The sequence below is a fragment of the Cupressus sempervirens genome, chromosome 4 (assembly GCF_028749045.1).
Source record: "Cupressus sempervirens isolate cs-2001-9-10 chromosome 4, ASM2874904v1, whole genome shotgun sequence".
Lineage (NCBI taxonomy): Eukaryota > Viridiplantae > Streptophyta > Pinopsida > Cupressales > Cupressaceae > Cupressus > Cupressus sempervirens.
Genome location: NC_143121.1, coordinates 93,248,398 through 93,270,745, shown reverse-complemented (window position 1 = coordinate 93,270,745; position 22,348 = coordinate 93,248,398). Strand labels below are relative to the sequence as shown.

The window sequence follows — 22,348 nt, the reverse complement described above, 5'->3', positions numbered from 1 at the left end:
CAATTATCTTTTTATTCGTTGTAGCTCCTGCTGTCTTAGAACTTGAGAATATAGCATATCATCAAAAATGCAATAATGGTGGCATTTTATAAATAAATATAATCGCAACACAATTTTATAAATTAATTAAGAATGAAAAAGAAATGTAGAGAACAATAGGATACATAAATACATATGTTTATCGTGGTTCACCACAAATCATGGTTATGTCCACACTGAGAGTAGAGGAATTGTATTGATAAAATAGAATGAGTTTACAAATAGATGCCATCAGCATTTATAAATAACAAATGATCAGCTGAAGAGACACAATGCAAGTGGAGGGAAAACACCCATGTGATTGTTGGCCTTCAATACTCAACAATCTCCCACCTAAAGACAACAGATGCACCAGCTAATCACCCATTCCCCTACTCTACATGCTGGCCTACTTCCTCTTAACAAGGACAACAAAAGTACTGGCACATTCAAACTTCTCCTTGGCAACAATCTTCATCAACATGTCTGCTGGACTGATCTTTGTATCAATTTTGGCAACCTTTAGTTTCCCTTCTTCTACCACATAGTGAACATAGTGAGCATGCTTGTCAATATGTTTGGAGCATTGCTGAGAGGAATGATTGTGAGCCATAAAAATTGCACTCTGACTATCAGAAAATAAAACATAATCATCTTGTTGCCAATGTAGATCGTTGAACAAGCGTTGCAACCAAATCATCTCTCTAGCTCCTTTGGAAAGAGCCAAGTATTCGACTTTAGAAGAAGAAGCTGCAACACAATGTTGCAGCCTTGAGGCCCAACTAATGATAGCCCTAGCAAATATGAAAGCATAGCCACTAGTACATCTGCATTTTTCTCGATCTCTAGCAAGATCTAAATCACTGAATCCTTGTAGCTGAGCATGATTTCTACCAAAGTACAATGCATAATCAGAAGTGCCCTTGAGATACCGCAATATCCACTTGACTACTTCCCAATGAGGCTTACCGAGATTGCATATGAATCTACTAACTAGTCCCACTACATGAGCAATGTTGGGATGTGTAGAAACTATAGAATTTATTATGCCACCAACCACTGATTTATAAGTAATATTATTCATAAATTCCTTCTCTTTTTGTGTTTTGGGACACAAATTTTAACTTAGGTGGAAGTACGGAGCAAGACTTGAAATAGGAACATATTTAGCTTTAGCCACACCAAACCACTCTATAACTTTGTGAATGTATGATTTTTGTGACAAAGCAAGCACCTTTTTATGTCTATCGCTAGTGATAGTCATTCCAAGAATCTTTTTTGGCCACCCCTAAATCTTTCATGGCAAACTAAGAAGCTAATTCTTTATTTAGCTTGCTAAATATTTGAGGAGAAGTACCAATGACTAACATATCATCAACATGGAGTAGAAGAATAACAAACTCACTAATAGGAAGCCTTTTATAGCAGATGCATGGATCTGATTCATAGTGGGTGAAGTTATGTTTAGCCATGAACCGATCAAACTTAATGTACCACTACCTTGGAGCTTGCTTAAGCCCATACAAACTTCACTTTAGCCAACAATAGAGATGTCATTTCCCCTCTGGAACAAAACCTTCAGGTTGTTCCATGTACAATTCCTCTTTGATATCACCATGTAGAACAACCATCTTGACATCAAGCTATTCCAGCTCAAGATCCTAAATGGCTACCAATCCCAAAACTACTTAGGTTGTAGTCGTCTGTACAAATGGTGAGAAAATCTTTGCAAAATCTACTCCCTTTTTCTAAACATACCCTTTGACAACTAGTTGAGTGCAATACCTCTTTCTGCCACCATCTTCCCTTTTCACCTTATATACCCAACAATTTTTCAAAGATTTTTAGTTGGGTGGAAGCAGAACAAAATCCCATGTTTTATTGGTTTTAAGAGAATTCATCTCTTCTTCCATTGCAATAATTCATTTTTTTGTATCAATACTTCTGCAAATGTCTTTGAAATTAGCTGGTTCAATCTAATCAGAGATTAAAATCTTAGGCTCTACCTCCAGAGAGTAAAGAAATTCATAATATGAATATCTTGTAGGCATTCTTCTATGCCTAGTAGATTGCCTTAAGTCTAGAATATGTTCTTCCTTCTAAGAATTTCTTCTTATCAATTCATAATCACTACCCTGTGAAGATGTGTGAATTGGCTTAGAAACATCCAAGTCTCACTCCTTATGGCCATGATGTGTTATAGCATCAGTTCTCAAGTCTTCTTGTGACTATTGTTGGACTTGAAAACCCCTGTGATTAGTCAAGACACAGGTTGCTTCTTGCCTGGGAATCAAATAAGACTGCTCATGAGGACTGCTCGAGCCAATGGAGCTCCTCCTATCTATTCTAATCTAAATTTCATTACAAGTATATTGTCTTCCAATGGCATTAGTACCACTAAAATCCTATCTCAACTGCCCAACTTGGCCACCATACCACTCACGCTACTTGCTGTGAAGTTGAGAAAGACGTCTGATCATAACTAAATTCCCACCACTTTTGATTACTTCATCAAGCTCGTGTTCTGCATCCCATATCCTTCATAGTGTTTTTCATCCCATGTCCTTCTTCAAGCTCATGGAGTCTAGTGTGAGCAAGAGGCCTCTTGATATGGTGACGATTCCTATAGTCATCATCATGATTGTGAGGCTGAAGGCTACGTTGAGGGAGATGTGAGTTTATGGTGACACATCCCTGCTGATTGTTGTGCTCAAAACTAGGATCCCCAACCCTTTGAGCGGCATAGACACCCTTCTTATCACTGTGACCCATTGACTTACATATGTTATGAGCAAAAACTTTAGGAGCATTGACATCATGACTTGTCTCCAACATAGCATGTTGATGCTCTCCCTCATTGCGGACATCTTCACAAGATCCCCAAAATACATCAGACCTTTGTGGGTTTATAACACCATGGTTTATAATAGTTCTTTAGACTGCTGATTAGCATGATAAAGATCCATGCTATTGGAGATGGAGGATGAAGATAGAGTAGGATTTGGTACCAAAATAGTGGTGGGAGTAGAAACCATAGGCTAACATTGTGGATTTAATGAAGAACTATTCTCATTAAATGAAGACATAGAAATAAAATCTTGAATAACTCTTTCCTGTGGTGTTGATTGAAGAGCCAAAATCTTCATCTCATTAAAGACCACATCTCTACTCGGTAAAATCTTCTTTGCAATAGGATCCCATAGTCAAAATCCAAACCGATCTTCACCATAGCCCATAAAGATACATTGTTGTGATTTTGAATCCAACTTTCTCCTTTTTTTCTCTAGGAACATGAACAAATTCTGGACACCCAAACACTCGAAGATCTGAGTGGGTAATCCTTCTACCCAACCATTTGTCTTCTAAAATTCCAATGTACAAATGAGATAAGGGACTTTGATTAATTAAGTACACTATTGTATTGCAGGCCTCTTCCTAGAATTCTTTGCCTAAACTGGCAATAGATTGCATGCATCAAACTTTCTCAAGTATAGTTCAATTTAGTCTTTCCACTTCCCCATTTTCTTGAGGAGTGAATGACACAACTTTCACCCATCTAATACCTTGATCTACATTAAAGTTATCAAACTCCAATGACCAAAATTTACCTCCATTATCTGATTTTAAACATTTAATTTTGTGCCCACTCTAATTTTCAACAAGAGCTTTAAAAAAATTTAATCCTAAAAAAAAATTGACAGACTTTCTAGACATCATATAGACCAAAACTTTTCTAGTGCAATCATCAAGAAAGGAAATAAAGAAATTTTCACCTTCATGAGAGGTTACCTCTGTTGGACCAAAGACATCTGAGTGCACTAACTCCAATGGTGTAATCTTCTTGTCATGGCCATTCTTCAAAATGCTAACATATTTTTGTTTTCCATGAAGACAACATTCACTAAACTCTAAATCTATTGATTGGAGACTTGGAAGTTCATCGCGATTAAGCTTAACCTCTAGCCCCTTTTTTCTCATGTGGCCTAATCTATGATGCCAAAGTGTGGCATCATTGTCTACAATAGTCATCACAGCTCCCACCTCATCATTAGTTTCTACAACATATAAGCTACCAACTTTATCCTCTTTGGTGATAATCATAGAACCCTTGGTAATTTTTCATTTTTCTATGAGGAGTGTAAGAAAACCTTGAGCATATAACTAACTGATGGAAATCAAATTTCTTTTCGATTTAGGAACATGTCGAACATCTTGAAGCAAAAATTGAGCACCTCCTTTTATTGATAACAAAATATCACCCTTTCCTACAATTTCACAAGCATTATTATCATCCAAATAATCATTCCCAAATTTACCTTCCTTGTAGTTTGTGAAGGCTTTTCTACAAGAAGATGCGTGAAATGAAGCCCTGGAGTCAATTACCCATGAATTTGAAGTTATGTCACTTGTTGCAAGAACCAAAACACCATCATTTTTCTTATGAATAATGTTTTCTCCCCTGTCCAAAACTATTTCTTGAACTCTGTTATATTTTTTGTAGTCTTTTTTAATGTGATCAACCTTTTCACGAAACCAACAACCACTTTGTCTACCCCGAGACTGTGATCTTCTAGTTGATTGTAACCTTTGTTTTTTGTTATTTCTACCTCTATGTTGAGTTCTTTCTCTATTTTCTATACTAACTATTGTTAGCACATCACTAGATGAAGACTCTTTATTGGTTCTCCTCATGTCTTCACTTAGCAATGTAGAAGCTACCTCATCATACACTAGCTTGTTTTTGTAAGTAATGGAAGTGCTAACTACTATTACCACACCATCCCATCTATCCGATAAGGAACATAATAAGATGACCACCTTATTTTCGTCATCTTGAGGCATACCAATGGAGTGTGTCTGACATTAAAGAGTATTTAACTCATTTATGTGATTTGATATCAATGTTTTGTCCTTCATCTTCAACTTGTAAAGATTCTTCATGATAAATTTTTTGTTTACAGTAGACATCATTTTGTACATACCTTAAAGCTTGTCTCGTACCTCCTTTGTTGACTTTTCATTGTTCACATTGAATAACACCTTCTCAGATAGCGAGAGAAAAATCTCTATGATTTCCTCTTCATTGGTTTTATTCTAAGTCTTATATGTCATGGAGGTTGGCTTCTTCACTTTACCTCTGATTGCAATTGCAAGATCATGCTTGACTAGTAATGATCGCATCTGTACCTTCCACAAACTAAAATTCTTCCCGAAGAATTTTTGCACTCTTGATTCCTCCATGACTTTAGAATTTGATTACCAAAATTGATTGTAGACTTTGATACCAATTGTAAGTTAATTAAGAATTTAAAAAAAATGTACAAAACAACAAGACACATAAACATAGATATTTATCGTGGTTCATCACAAATCATGGCTATGTCTACACTGAGAGAAATGGAATTGTATTCAAGAAATAGAATGAGATTAAAAATAGATGCCATCAACATTTATAGATCACAAATGATCAACTAAAGAGACCCAATATAAGTGGAGGGAAAACACCCATGTGATTGTTGGCCTTCAATACTCAACAAGCTTGCCTGCATAGGCCACTTGCAGTTTCTCTGATGATTGGAATAGAAGTTCAAGGAAAATAAGAAATTGAATCTAGAAGAGATTTAATTAAATGAGTTTTTATTTGTAGTTTTGTTTTAACTAAATAGATGCATGAGAATTTTTAGTGTAATGAATGCTCCCTATTTATTTCATCTTTTCACCTCAAATCCATTTTTCATGGTCTTCTTGATCAATGCAATCACCTACATGCTTTCAAATTGCTCATAAAGATTACAGCCATGATGCCAACTACACAAGGATATACCAATCAATCAAACAATACATTTGGGTATTTTATAAACTTTGTTGTTTTGTGCCAAAGGTTCATTGGAGGTTTTGTTGAAAACTTATTTCTATCATTTTGTAATCTTTTATCTATATAGAATCTCTTTCAATGGCTTTTCCCACTGTATTTTTTAAAATAGAAATGCATAAATATTAATCTTTAAGAAAGAATTCAAGTCTTTCCTAAAGCGATTTATTAAGACTCAAATGTCCAGTGAATGACTTAAAAATATAAATAAATTGTGAAACTATTTGTCAATGTTGAAAGTAAAATTATTTTCACTGAGTCATGAATATGTGTTGAGAAAGCTTATTGAAGTTCTAAATGCTAAAGCTAAAAGATCTAACTTATATAGTACATAAAACTATATGATAAAATTCTTATTCAATGAATCAACTGTATTGATTTACATCAATATATGAATGGCTATATAAATGTTTATTTTACCTATATATACTACATTATGAGAAATAATTTCTACCAATTAATTAGAACCAACAAAATATTCACATTATTTTTTTAATCTAATTTAAAAGTAATATATACTAATATAAAAACTCAAACTAATAGATCTAAAATCTTTAGAACAATTCAAAAAAAAAACACCATAACACATAACACATAACACATAACACATAACACTATTATTTTATTCTCAAAGAAAATTCAGTGATAACTTTAGTGCCCAATATTAGTTAGTTGGCCAATTTCATTCATTGAGGACCCCAAATTTGGCCAAAATTTGGCAAAGCTTAAGCTAAAACTATAAAATGTAGAAAAAAGACTTAAAAGAGAGCCAGTGGAGAGCATGTCTATTAATTGTTGCTATAAGAGAAGAAGAGCCACATGTATCTATTGATGTTAGTTTTGTACCATTACATAACATATAGCGATTGAATACTTAATATGGAATATCAAACACTTAATCCCTTTCTTGGAAAGTAAATACTCATGAAGACATGAGAAAAACTCCAATATTCCTTACACCCGTGGATACTAACTTAGTTATATTGATATGATTTGCTAGTAATCACATAAGCAGCCTTACATTATTCATTCAAGGATGACTTGGATTTTTTGGTGTGATGGTGATGATGATGGGTTTATAAAATATACGAGTGCTAGATAATGTTGATGGTGGTGATGATGGGGGTGTGTTTACCAATGGTATTTCTCCTTTTCTAACTTTCTAAGAATGAACTCCAACTATTGAACTACTTGATGCTCTACTCCTACTCCTATGAATGGAAAGATTAGCAAATGGATGATGATTGAATCTGACAAAAGCTAACTAACAGCTCTACCTCCATATATGCAATGATTCAAGGGAAAAGACTACTTTACCATGCAAGGCTTCCTAACAAGCTAAGTTTGATGCTAGTGGCCTAGTTGTAAATCCCTATCAAACATCCACTAATATTACCATACAACTATCCATCCTCTCTTACTCTTACTTAACAACTTTCTCAAAATAAAATCTACTTTAACAACTTCAATAAAATTAACTCTAACTTTGGAAGTAGAAACTGTGCAATAACACCAAATGTTCTTAATCACCATGCAAGTTACAAAAATGATAAAGAGAAGCAATTTTGGTACTATCCTAGGAAAAAAATTCTTCAACCCTTTACAAATGAGAGCAAATAGCCTTATATAAAGGCCAAAATTACAACCAATGGTAGAGATTAAGAGGAAAAATCAATGATCTAGATTGGATCCTAGAAACTCTAATTAGGGTTGCCACCCCATCGGCCAATGAAAAGAAAACACCTCATTAATGGAACAATGAAAAAAAAGAAAAAGTGGCAACTAATGAGAAGGCACCAAAATAGTAGCCAATCAACATCAGACACCTATCCTACCCAAGAAGAAGGAGAATTTTCCACTTTTTCTTATATTAAATGATCTTTTAGTATAGTTCTACCCCTTTCTTTCATCTTTTTAGCCAAAGAAATGAACTTGGCTAGCTTGTCATTGACTTCCTTCATGGGAGGGCAAAGTGTATGTTTCATCTTGACCTCAACTGAATTCATCATGTTGCTCATTGCTTGCAATATTTTCTCATGATCCTTCTCATATTCTTTTGCATATCCAACAAAGGAATTGAGGGAGGAAAGGAGGTAAAAGCACAAACTTGTGTCACCTTTTATAAAGAAACATGATATCAGAATGTGACAGTTCAACATTAGTGAAAAAAAAAATGGTATTTGTGTTTAAAATATAAGGATGATGTAAACTGATGAAATGTATAGAATTGGATGAATTTTATGCCTATAATTTTTTATAATTTTTTTGAGTAGGAATTTATTCATTTTATTTTATTTTGAAGTCCCTTTTTAAACTATAAAAAATATAGGGTGTAGTTTTCGTCAAACAAGTATATGCAAATTATCTTTTTTTGTTCTAATTTGAAAATATCTTATAGATGACATGTATATCTAGTGCAAAAAAAAAATGAAATAATTATTTTTGATGTATATTTTTTTTTTGTTATAAGTACTCAAGTTCGACCTTATCAGAATCCAATAGTTTTTTCCTCCCGTCAAAACTTTGCTGTCAAATCTATACCTTCTTGAAAAAAACTTACATATTTGTGAAGAGGGTTCTCTCCTCTAGAGATAAATGTAATTTTTAAATTTCTTTTATATGATTTACTATTTTTTTCTTTTTTTGAGGGACCATCTTCTGAAGTTTTGAAATATCGACTTATAATACTTTGAGATTATAACATATTATAACTAATCAAAACACTCAAAAATTTATTTAATGATGATATTGAATCTGAGATCTATAAAAGGGTATTTTTTAATTTTTGAAAAAAAATGAGTTTTGATAGAGAAATGAGATTTGACCAAAACAGGTTTTGGTATCACAAATGGTGACACAGATCTGTGCTTTTACCCAAGGGTGCCCAAATGTTTCTTCTTGATGGAAACCTTCCCAACTCATCCAATCTTGATCTAAACTCTGTCTCATTGATGTTCTCCTCTCTGATATCTTCAAAATCAACCATAGCCCCAACATTGCTCATCATGGTTGAAATGGGAGTGTCAACACCAAGGTTGTGCTATGCAATCTCATTATGTATTTATTCAAGCACTCTCAATCTAATGGTCAAAGCAACAAACAAAGACTCCACTGTACTCAATCTTCCTTCATCTATCAACTTGGCTCTTTCCAAATACTTATTTGGTAGCTCAATAAATGCCTATAGCTTGAGAATGGCTAAGTCCCTGACTAGAAAGAAATCCTTCCACTCCCTTTAAAATGCTATAAATTTATCTCTAATAGCCACTAATGACTGGAATATTGAGACAAAGGAAGGAAATAAATTTCACCCATCTTGGATTGTATCATAGATCTAATCCCTGACTTCATGTAACTATGCTAATATCGCTTCTCTGATGCTCCGACTATCCTGAGGAAGGGCTGCCTGATGCAACTATTAGATAGGTTGGAAATCTCTCCAATACCTATTTTCGGCCTCCAACTTTACAATCCTTTCATTTTCCTTCCTCAACCTTTCTCTAATTGAAACCATGCCTTCCTAGATCTCTTCACATTCCATGTCATCTGTGATTATTCCCAAGTTATGCTCTGCTATCTCATATTCCTAAGCTACAATCTCATCCACTACCTTGTTAACCTTTGGAATAGCAATCTGAACTTTTCGGTGATCCTCATTGTCACTCCTGATTACCCTTGCCACCATTTTTGCAATTTTTTTCTAGTTCTCGCTATCACCTTTTTCCTCTAACCGTTGGATATCTTCAACTATTCGGGTAGTCACTACTTTACCTCTTGGCATGAGCATTTGCATTAACCACAGTGGTGCAGTGCATCTCCCCAAATCTGGATTTGGTTCGACTAGCAAAGCATCACTAATGGCCCAGGGTGCCTGGCTCATTTCCTCAATATCAATTGGTCTGTCTTCTTCACTAGTGACTATCACATCATGTCTGTGTTGGTTCTCTGAGAGAGGAGAGTACTCAATACTGTCACTGTAACTACTTGATTTTTAATTAGAGCTCACCCCTACTGTAGCCCCTTATTCACTTGTATTAACTTCTTGGCTTCTACCCTCAATTATGCTCTCCCTTGATGGTGTTGAATTCTATTTCTTCATAGGAGGTTCTTGACGCTCTTTACTTTTCTCAACCTCTAAACTCCTCTTCTTGCTCTTAACTATTCTTTATTTTTGGCTACTACCCTCACCTTTCTCTGATTGACTCTGCTAGACCTTGTTCCTTTGGTTTCATCTTCTCATAAGTAAGGTGTACCCTTTGACTTTGCAATTTTCTTAACTTCCCATTGTACCATGACTCAGTGTGTAGATCAACTATCCTTGTAATTGCCTCCAAGGAAGGATCCTAATGATCATCCCAATCCACTAGACCCAATTCTATTCCTGCATCTACTATATCATAATCTTCTCTTAGCACATTTTCATCATCTTCTAGTTGATTGAGAATATCAAGGCTTCTCCATCTGACTGCCCTCATCATGCTTACTGACATATTTGCTAGCTTCCTTACATGAAAGTCGTCCTATGCATTGGCCTAGAAATCTTCTATAGTAGGAACATGTTTGAATGTATTTCTGTGAGATGCCTTGATAAGACCATTAGGATTTAATCCTTGTCTTTCTCTATACCATCCTAGATGGTACCATTCTAACTCTTTCTCCACAGCTGCAAAGGCGATAGGATTGGGGCAAGTATCATTGCCTATTCAAAATGAGAAGGTAATCCTTATCTCACCTTTAAGTTTCATCATTTTGTCATAATGTTGAAGTTTCCTAGCCAACTCCATGAAAACTATCTTATCAGGTGGGTACCTTGGAAGTCTCTTAGGACAAACTATGCTTCCTACTACTCTAATATATGTAAATTGTGGAAATTGGATGAACCAACTCCCATACTTCTTAACTTTTATTTATGCTTCCATTAAGAGCCTCTTAGCATGTGTCCCTTGCAATATCCTTATCATCTTTATGGAAAAGGTGTCATAGAACATCTTATAATCTATAGTGTTGTGCAAATGATGCTGTGGATAGAACTCATGCACCTAACATTGCCCCAACCCATTGTCAATCACTCCTAAGGCCTTAAGTCTAGAATTTTCATATAGTCTCGCAATTAGATAGAAAAGAAAGGATCCCATATAGAATTTATTTTGATTTTGCATTACCCTAAGTTAAAACTCTAGATTTTCACTTATGATTCTTGCCCAATCAAATTTTTTCTTTCCACTCTCAATTTCATCAATAAAGAAGTAATCTAATTCTCAAATTGCATATTTTGAGCTACGCCCATGATTTAGTTGAGAAGGACAATAAGATCATTGTGCTCTAGTTTGAAATCTAACCTGGGGATCTTTGATAACTTGGTGACTCCCTTCTTGCCTTCATGTAGCCAATTTTTCTTTAGATGAATGAAGTAAGCCTCTTGATTATCCTGAAATAACTTAGCTTCTTGATCCATCATTACCACTATCATGCCTTTGTATTGGAGAATATTAAATGCTTCTTCGACCACATGTCCACTGATGTTGGCTAACACTCTCTTCCCTTCATAAAAAATGATGGACTTAGTAACAAAATCAAATTGGAATGCACACTCCATTACTAGTTCATGACAAAGCAAGGTAGGAGGGAAAGCCACCATGCATACAATTCTGCTCTTATAGATCTTCTTTACCATTGGGGATTGTCCTTTTTTCAATCTGTCTTTCAACTGTATCATGTTCACTATACCAATATTGGTATCACTTATTAGCTTCACTTTCAAAAAGAAGGTGGTCTTATGCATCATGTCTTCCTTGTCTTTTTTTATGTTCATTTCCTTTGGGTTCTTGCTTGCACTAACATCTACCATCCTAAACACTTATTTTTGTTCCTTCGTTCCAAATGATATGGACTACACTTATCAATCTCCAACCTTCTTTTTATTGATGGAATAAAGCTTATTTCTTCCTCAGCAAGGGCAGAAATTCACCCAAAACATGAGGAAGAGGAAGATGGAATGATGAGATAAGAGGGGGGGGTGGGAGCCCCTCTTATACCAAATTTTCTTGACTCTCCAAGCTGACCGACTTGCGCTAGAGGAAAGAAAAATTAAATTAGTACTTTATTAATGGCCTAGATTTAAATGCCATGCTAAAATTTATTTTGCCCATAGTAAAATTAGCCCATTTAACTGCTAGTTTTGATCAAAAATTGCAAAATAAAACAAGGAAAGCCTAGAAGATGTCAAAATTTTTATTTAATAATGTTTTGACAATTAAAATATTATTAAAATTTAATTTAGCAAGCTAAAAACAACTTTTAATTCTAATTTACCAATTTCCTCTAACATTTTAAAATCTTCTAGTCAATATTTCAACCAAAATAAATGTGATTTTGCAATTTAATTCAATTTTAATTTTGCAAACAATTTCAATTTTCTAACCAAATTAAACCTTTTCCTGGGGCTCAAAATCAATTTTCCAATTTCAATTTTACTATCACAAAATTTTCTTTTCACCAAAAAAAAAAAACAAGATTTTCCAAAACAATTAAATCTAAAAAATTTCATTTTTGAAAATGCTCAAGTTTATACAATTAAATTGAATTTGCAAAATCCCTTTAAGTGTGAAATTTGCAAATTTATCTTGTTGAATATGTAGTTTTTGAAATTTTTTTGGCCTAAGAATAAAATTACATGTTCCAGAAAATCAAGTTAGTACAGGATGAAAAACAAATCAAATCCCTTTTGACCCTAAGGCATCCAAGGTGTAAAATTTTCAAATAAAAAAACTTTGGACAACTCAAAAATTTTGCTAAGGCAAACAAAGACTTACAACACCCACGAAAATTGCCAAGGCCCACCCAAAAAAGAGAGGTCCCCAAAAATTTTGGGGCGATGGTTTGGAAACCTCACAACAGTATCCTCTTGATCTTGCTCTTCGTCTTCCTCATCCTCAGCTGCCTCTTCTTCTTTGACATCTTCTATCTTTATTATTTTCTAATTTGGCTTCCTCTTCATCCTCCTCGTCTTCCTCTTCTATCTGCTCTTCTTCCTTGGCTTCTTCCTTGGCTTCTTCCTCCTCATCACTCTTTGGCTCGACTTTCTCCTCGTCTTCTAATCCTTGAGCTACCAAGGCACTCCAATCATCATCATACATGTATCTGATAATACACTTTGCATCTTCATAGTCATCATCGCCACAAGAGACCTCCAATCTAATAGAGCAAGACATTTTATAACGAAGACCGCTCCATGTCCTACCATACAACATCTTGCCACCATGTCCTTGAAGTGCTAAATGGCTTGAATGTCTTGCTTTGAATTCTCTGTTGTTCAATCTTATTGCGCCATCTTACATATTGATGTCGAAATTCAATTCAACTGGACTATTGTTCAGTATTACCATTTAACCAAGAATTTCATCATGTTATTCACCATTGTGGGTCAAATATTTTTGAATCCTATTAGAACTCTGTTACTTTATATCAATGTCTCAATTCAATTCGATTACAATTGAACTTGATTTAATAATTTATATTATCTTCTTGCAACTCAAATTTTTTTTTTTGTTTAAGACATTGATTTGTGTTGACTTGCTCTTCTTGAAGTTTTCATAATGTTATAATTTGTTGTTAAACGTCATTTTTTCAATACCAACTTGCAGAGATCAATGGAAAATTGCTCAAGCCTTGTAGAGGCAATTAAAAAGGTGACCAGTCAACTCTGCCATCAGTACAAAACTGACAGCAGAGCGATTCAATCTAATCCAGACCAATAAAGAAGTTGGAACTATCAAGGTGCAATGTATTTCTGATTTTCTCATTGATCAACTGCGCAAATCTAGTCTTGCAGGCCACTCATCTACTGAGTAGCAGCACTCCTTTAAAAGACATTATTTCTAACGTCTCATCCCATGAGGTATATATTTTCTTGGATCGACAAGAAATCAAACCTAAGACCTTTCGCTCGGCCTCTGAGCTATTAACTCTCTTTGCTCCTGATTATTAAACTCTATATTAACTTTCTTTACTCCTGTTTAATTTTATCTTTATTAGGATCTTCATAGAAGTAATTAACTACAGGTTTTGGTATTTTAATAGCTGAATATCTACTTTATATGTGACTTGTGACATGTGTCTTGTTTTTTTCCTGAATTTTCATACCTTTTAGACCAAATTTATTCACTTGATGTATTATTTTGTTGAAAAATGGAACAAAAGATCTATTTACATTATTCTGACTAGGTCATGCTTTGAAATTGGAGAAATTATTCTTATTTGAAAAAATAAGAATTGATTAATATATTTCTTATTATTAATTTCAATTCTACATTCCAATTTTTCTTCTCACTTAAAATTTCTAGTATCTCTATAATTTTTTAAATAAGAAAGATGCTATTCATGACTAAAAGTTCAACTAAATCCAAAATCTAATAATCATAAACTAGAACTTATTCCAACAATCAATTACCCCTATAGTATTGTGCTTGTAGGTTGTAGAAATTTATTATTAATTTGTTGAACTAACACATTTGAACAAAACGATCTTTTCTTGACATTGTAAACCCTCAGCCAAAGCCCACAGACTATTTTATTTGTAGAATATAAGCCTACGTTGAATTATTAAATTGATAGATTTGAACCACTGATGATGTCTTAGGATTAAGATTCTCACTAATGATTTCATCATCTACATTTCTTGAAGGAAAGATGGAGATGAATGACTATGTTTAATGTTTGTTAGAAGAGCTTGGCCACCCGAGAAACAGCTCAGGTGAAAATGGGGAGCAGCAAAATACTTATAATAGGAGGAACAGGTTATATAGGTCGTCATGTAACCAAAGCTAGCCTTGCTCAGGGTCATCCAACTTTCCTCCTCGTGAGGAAATCCACAGTTTTCCAACCAGAGAAGGCTCAGTTGCTCGATTCCTTTAAATCCTCTGGAGCAACTATACTCCATGTAAGTCGTCGATTTCTTCTGATAATTGTTTATTCTTTAATTGCTTTTACTTGGTTTCTTTCTCGACGCACTTGTGAATTAAAATTCGCCAAACCCTTAAGCTATTTCATTTTAGATCAACATTCCACAGATCAGAAATCTCTTTTTGACCCAGATATTACCATTTTACTTTTCAGAATCCCAGAATGACTATCCTTATCAGTCAGTTGAACTTTTCATCAATACCCAGCTAGAATACAAAAGCGATCTATTTCATTCCCCATTCCGTAATTTTGAAAGTCTTTTTTAGTTTGGCATCTGAAAAGTCTTTTTATCAATTAAATGGGATTTTCCTGAATACCCATATACAAAAGCGATCTGTTTCATTTATTATCACCATTCCGTAATTTTGAAAGTTTTATTGTAGTTTGGCATCTGAAAAGCCTTTTTATCAATTAAATGGGATTTTCCTGAATACCCATATACAGGGATCTATAGAGGATTATGGAAGCCTAATAGCAGCAATCAAGCTGGTGGATGTGGTCATATCCACCATTAGCACAGATCTGACAGCAGAGCAGTTTAATCTGATCAAGGCTATAAAAGAACTTGGGAACGTCAAGGTACAATTTATATAGCATTAATATGAGCTTAGAATTATCATTCTTAATAATAATTGAGAATTATGTTATTATTCAGGTTGATTTAATGGAAAGGGGTTCGAACCAGTACAAAATTTAGAAAGAAAAAGAAAAGGGAGGAACTCAGAAGAAAAAGCTTTTGAACAGAGCAAAAACTGATGGAAATAAAGATCTTTGATCTTCACAAAGATTACATATTTCAAACAGAGTGGTTTAAGAAGGAACCCCAAACCAACTTCCACTGGAAACTGAGTAGCCAAAGAACCTAAAGTGACAATGGGTTTTGAAAGGCTTCCCAAACCCATTTAGCAGTAGAGCCACCATGAAGAGATGTAAATCTCCAACATACTTAGGAGACACAAATCTTTAAAAACATCTGATTTTGAAAGGTGCCCAAAAACCCATTGAACCCAAAAGTACAAAGAAATGAAAACCAATTAACAATGGCTTTTTTTGAAAGGCCTCCCAAAAACTTTTTCCAATAGACCCCATTGAATATAGACAATGTTCAAAATGGATAGAGGCCGCAGAGACCCACAAAGCAACTAGCTTTTTTGAAGGCACTCAATAACCCACTGATCACAAGAGTACAATGAATTGTATAGAAAGTAGAAATTTTAGGAACTAGAATACCATCTAGAAGGAAAGCTAGAACCCAGATTTCCACTGGCCTCCAGAAGGACCAACTGAGAAAATACCCTTTTAAACAACCATAATCTCATTACAACAGCTGATATCTACTTCATTATCACCTGGATAAACCACATGAAAATGGAAAAACAGAGCCCAAAGAGCCAAATATGCATCGAAACAGCAAGAGAAAACCCCACCTCAACAAAAGCCTCATGTGGGAGATTTCAACAAAGAACTAACAAGGCCCATAAGAGAATAAGAGAATAGGATTAAGAGAGAGGAAGGGGAGGACAAAAGGGTAAAAGAAGCATAAAAAATGACTATAGCCCGCCACAACCAAAAACTAATGCCTCAATCTCTCAAAGATAGGTGGGTCTAACCACCCTAAGATCTGCCATCAATAAAACAGAGTCGTGAAAGGTCCAATCTGGGACTAGACACAACTGCAATAACCTACAGAAGCACAAAGAGATCCCAGGATAAACGTCCAACCTTTCCCTCCATCCCAACCAATGTAGGATGGGGCAAAATACGAACTACCCATTCAACCCATAGGAACAGAGATGTAGAAGAACCACTAAACCTATTGGAAGAGAGATGTAGAAGAACCACTAATCCTTCAGGATCAAATGCAAAAGTAACATAGGAAAACCCAAAATCAACAGCAATAAAAATAACTAAAATAGGAAAGGTAGCCATAATAAAATCTCTTAGGCCAATATGGCTTCTACTACCAAACACAAAAAAGCCACTCACCCATAAGGAGCCTTCTTTAAACAAGAAAAGTCCGTACAACAGCCAAATAATGGAAGACGAAATCAGAAAGGAGGAACCAAAGCCTGGAGGAGGAGTCTCCAACACAAGGCCTTCAGCAAATTCATGACTTTTTTGACAAAGTCATTTATTCATGCTTCATAAATAGTTGTTCATAAGAGCTCAATCTGAATGAGAAAGAATGGAACACTTAACACTCATTGGTTCACAAGGACCCATCTTTTATGAGAATAAACACACTCAGTGATTGTCAAATATTCAGTTTCTTCTCATGTCAAATAGATTCTTGTGAACCACTATTTATGAAATACGGATCAATGATTTTGACTCAAAAACTACGCAGATTAATCCTATCAATGATATTACAATTTAACTTGCCATAGTAAAATATTTCTTATTTATTAATAATCACGAAATTTATACATAAAATTCAATATGTTCTGCTTCTTTATTGGTTCTTGCAGAGGTTTTTCCCATCAGAGTTTGGGATGGATGTTGATAGAACCCATGCAGTCGAGCCCATAAAAAGCATGTATGATTTGAGGATCAAACTGAGGCGGGCTATTGAAGCAGAAGGTATTCCATATACATATGTCGCTTCCAACTGTTTTGCAGGCTACTTTCTTCCAAACTTTGTGCAGCTTGACCGCATGACCCCTCCAAGAGATAAGGTTGTGATTTATGGAGATGGAAATACTAAAGGTATAAACTACTTATTATCAAAAAATTAATATTATTTATTTTCATTAAGCGAAGCAAGGACTTTGAATAAGGTATTTATTTTCTGTTATGCCAATTCATCTTTCTCGTGAGAATTCAGGTATATATGTGAAAGAGGAAGACATTGGAGCGTATACAATAAAGGCAGTGGATGATCCTAGAACCCTGAATAAGATCCTATACTTGAGGCTTCCCGCAAATACACTTTCATTCAATGAACTTGTTGACCTGTGGGAGAAGAAAATTGGGAAGACACTTGTAAAAGAGTATTTATCCGAGGAGAAGGTTCTTAAATTAATTGAAGGTTAGATTTTATAATTCAATGTTGTTTCTGTTTCTTTTAAATTACATCCCTCTTCCCCCATCCCCTAAAATTTGAGAAAAATCCTGTAAAGAAAAGAACCCTTCTTTTAACACTTGGAGAAAAACACTGAAAGTTAAAAAGTGTAAATGTTGATCCTTATATTGGAAACTACTTACAGACAATGCTCCAGTTCTTTGATAATGGTTTGATTTGTTTTTTCTATTAATTGAATTGGCTTAGCTTCTGATATCATGGGAAATGTTTTACAACTTCTTTGTGGGTAATGATTCTATGCAAATTTGGTTGATGATGTAGAGACACCATTTCCAAGCAAAATCAGAATAGCAAGCTTTCACAGTTTGTATGTAAAAGGGGATCAAACCAATTTTGAAATTGGATCTAATGGAGTGGAAGCAACTCAGTTGTACCCAGATGTTGAATACACAACTGTTGATGAGTACCTTAATTCATTTGTATGAATAATGCGAGAGTTCAAAGAACTTTTGGGGGAGAAATTTGTGTGAGATAGAATATGGATCAGGATTTGCAGCACACTTTGCACATGGGGGACAAAAATGAATAGATTCCATACAACTTTACTGATTCTAAATATAGATCTTACCAAACTCTTATCTTATGAAAAGACAGGTTTTTTTAATGTTGCATTTGCTAATTGTTTTAAAACATTCATCGTTGATTTGACGCCAGCATAATTTTCGATTAAGCTATTTATGAGTTTATCATTATGATTATAAAAAATTAAATCATCAATTAGATATTTATATAAAGATTGCTGCACCAAAAAAATTATGTTATAAAAATGATTTTATTAAGATATTTGGCCTGTAAATGTATATTATGATTATTATTATAAACTTTTATTCAATTTTTACTATTATATTTTACTATGTATAAATAATCTTGCTAAAAGCAATATCACGAATTATCTTTATATTTGACGATAAGAAATATAATCTTTATTTATTTAGAAGGTCAAATTATATATTTATCTCTTATTTTGAGTATTTTTTTAATAGAATTTGAGGCTTTGATTGGAGACATATTAGAGTTGCTTCAAGTCAAATTGGAGACTATTTGAGAAATATACTTTGACGATTTATTAAAAAATTAGATATTTGCCTACTTAAAATTGAGGATTGCACATTAGTAAATTTTTTGAATAGGGTTTTAGTCAAATGTATCTATAGACTTAAATATGTTGCAGTTTTCTTAGCTGGTTTTGAATTTTCTGAGTGACTTTTTATGAGTATTATTTGCACAACATCATGATGGAAACTACTACAAGAGGAACTTGAAAGAATATGGTCACTTGTGGAAAGGACTTTTGAAAGAGAGAACATGGATTCAAAGTTAAGATCAAGTGAAACTTTATACATGACATCTCCTCTTAGATAGCAACATATGTTATCTAAATATAGTTGTGAAAATGAAAAAAAAAAATAGTACTAGCTAACATTGAGTGTAACATGAAGATACCATGAGAATATGTAATTTTTTTCTAGCATAAGACACAACTAAAGACCAATATTTACTTAAACATATATGAATTTTTTACACACTTATTAATCCAAATGCTAACAACCATTTTAGATGTGTAAGTTTGGTGAAACTCATTTTTTATTGGTGGCTTTATGTCAAAAGGGAAAAAAATGGATTTTAATGTCGCTTGATAAGAGTTTTGAACATTCAAGATTGGAAAAAGGATATTGAACTCCAAAATTTAAAATTTGGTAAATTTCTAAGTCAAGTGATCAAGACAAATTACAAAGTTAAGTTCAAATACATTAAATTTTCCAATTGATTTAATAGTTTGTTAAACCTTCATTGTACAAGGAAAGGAATAAGAGAGAGAATACATGATAACCTCAAATCTCATTGCACAATTGTAGTGTTGACATTTTATAAATCTTCTACTTGAACCTCAACTTCACGTAGGTAGTGAAATCATGCTAAGTGTACCTTGGTTAACAAGCAAGAGTGGACTATTTTAAGAAGCCGTTGCATTTTGATTGTTTTTAAATTTAATTAGCACCTCTTTTAAGAAAATAATATATCACAAATTTGAACATAGCACTATTTAAAAATAATAATAATCTATCACAAAATTGAGCACAATGAGTGATTGAGAAATCAATATGGATGTGGGATGCAGGAGCATCCAAGAATCTCAAAGAAATCTTACATCACCTAAAAATGTATCTAGTGATAGTTTCTATTTGATATATATTTTTCATTTACGGATACCCTTTTGGGAAATTTAGAGATTCCAACTCTAGTATTTCCACTACTATTTTTTCTAGGTCAATTTTCAAAATTTTAGGCCAATGTAAAAATATAGAAAAATGAGTTATCTAATAGGATAGTCATAATTATAAAGAATTGGAGTGTGTGAGTTGAAGGGAAGGTGGTAATTCAAATTTTAGGCATTGTAGAAAAAAATTCAATAAAAAATTTTCCACTTTTGAGATTTATTACATTTTTTAGTTTCCAAAAATGCCTTGCAAAATCAACAAAGTCCAATTTGAAGTACTAAATGACCTCATATGGCCCCCAAAAATGGGAAATGACCATTGGTGATTTTATAAACTATATAACACTCAAAGAGTTTTCTGATGTAGTAAATAGATCATTAATTGAAGTCTTAGTTCAAAAGTTATGCTTCACAAAACTTGGACCACTATTCTAGATCTTTCTATATTTTGCACCTACTTTTAATTTGAATTTTAAACCCTTGTTTCAGTAGAGCCAATACATAAAGTGGAATGTGATAAGAACTATCACCACCATAAGTGTAATTTATCCTACACGAAATACAAATAGGCTATAAATGATTGTGGTGCCTCAGCATACTACTAGGTGTTGCGAATAGAAATAGAACTCACAACTAAATATTATTAATTACTTTATAACTTGCATATGGAAGTAAACCATCAATGTTGAATAGTAAATATAACCATGCACATAGATAACTCATAACACCATTATTTGTTAACTAGGAAAATCCTGGCCAAGGGTAAACCCTGTGGAGATGATACCCACTAGTTGATTCACTAAACTATAGGATCCTATTAAGGATATTGACCATGTTAGGATTTGATGAAGTACATATAGTGTCTCGAGTCCTTCTTAGGAGACTAGGCCTTGTTAGAAGCCTCAACCCTATTAGGAGTTGGTAGAACAAATACAATGTATGCAAGAAGAGCCCTCTACCCTAACATGCAATAATACAATTTAGTTCTTCGAAAGAATAGATATGCATACAATACTTGTTGTCTATTGTACTTCATACTTGTTCTGATCATACATCAGAATTCACATCACATAACGCTCACATATTACTTTATACTTTTTCTTCTATCATGGATAGCACAATGATCTTTGCAAGATAAGATCTTTATTTATACTTCACATATTCACTAAATTATGCTTAGTTGGCCTTCATGTGTTCACATGCTTGACATAATAATGTCCACATAGTTGGTTCATCATAACTTAGTAATTATTTTGTAACCAAAATAATTCCTAAGCCCGTATAATCCAATTCATTGCTATGTTTTTTTCTGCACTGCTAAATACTCACACTAGTATTTAAGTCATAACTCACATCGTACTATGCATAGGTCATCATGATACTATCATGAAGTAGTCCTTAATTATGCAAGAGCTAACTCTCAATGAGTCCTCCATACACTTAACATTTGTTCATTGTGCTGCTACAAATTGTCGAACACTTAGACAATTTTCTATATCTAAATGCATAAATGAAATGTTGAATGTATGTTTCCATAAATGACAACCATTAAGACATCTATCTGACCATATTTCCAATAGTCACATTAACCCAAATAAGCTTAAATAATCTATAATTACCTAAATATTTAGCTACACCAACACCCCTTCCCCCTTACCCCCTTAAGATAAACATAAGGAAATATACTTAAACTTACAATGCAAGATGGCTACTGACCACTATCCCATATTAGGTACCCACAAACAAGATAGAAATGTAATACAATAAATCTCTCATAATGGGGAGAAAAAGTGAAAAACCCACATGGGGTAAAACTTCCCTCCAAAAGAGAGATAAAAAAAGGATTCATAGACAAAAGACTAAAGACCCACCAAACAACTAAATACATCATCTATATACAAACACTTATCCCTCGGTAGGAAGTAAATAAGGAGACAAGATATCCCTCATAATGAAAAACCTCCAATTTTTATGAAGTGTACTTACAAAGAAAAGATGATCTAATGTCTACATGAAACATGTCTCCTCGTAAAAAGAAAGAAGTACATTAAAAGATGAAGAAACTAATCCCTATCAAACAGAAGAAGGATGAAGTGAGTCTCAAAGTATACATCTTTGAAGGATGAATGGGTATTTCCAAGCTCAAGGAATACACATTTTGGTGGTCCTTCTGTCTATGATGGGTTCGTTCCCTCAA

General features: G+C 33.8%; 1 protein-coding gene across 1 annotated transcript; it reads left to right on the top strand.

Annotated features, from left to right (window-relative positions):
- The first annotated feature begins 14,437 nt into the window (after positions 1-14,437).
- LOC149560089 (phenylcoumaran benzylic ether reductase IRL1-like) lies at positions 14,438-18,537 on the top strand. The gene is made up of 5 exons (XM_089824503.1): positions 14,438-14,828; positions 15,296-15,430; positions 17,320-17,557; positions 17,676-17,879; positions 18,195-18,537. The coding sequence occupies exons 1-5, from the start codon at positions 14,649-14,651 to the stop codon at positions 18,356-18,358; spliced, it is 921 nt and encodes a 306-aa protein (XP_089680629.1). The 5' UTR covers positions 14,438-14,648; the 3' UTR covers positions 18,359-18,537.
- Positions 18,538-22,348: the final 3,811 nt, after the last annotated feature.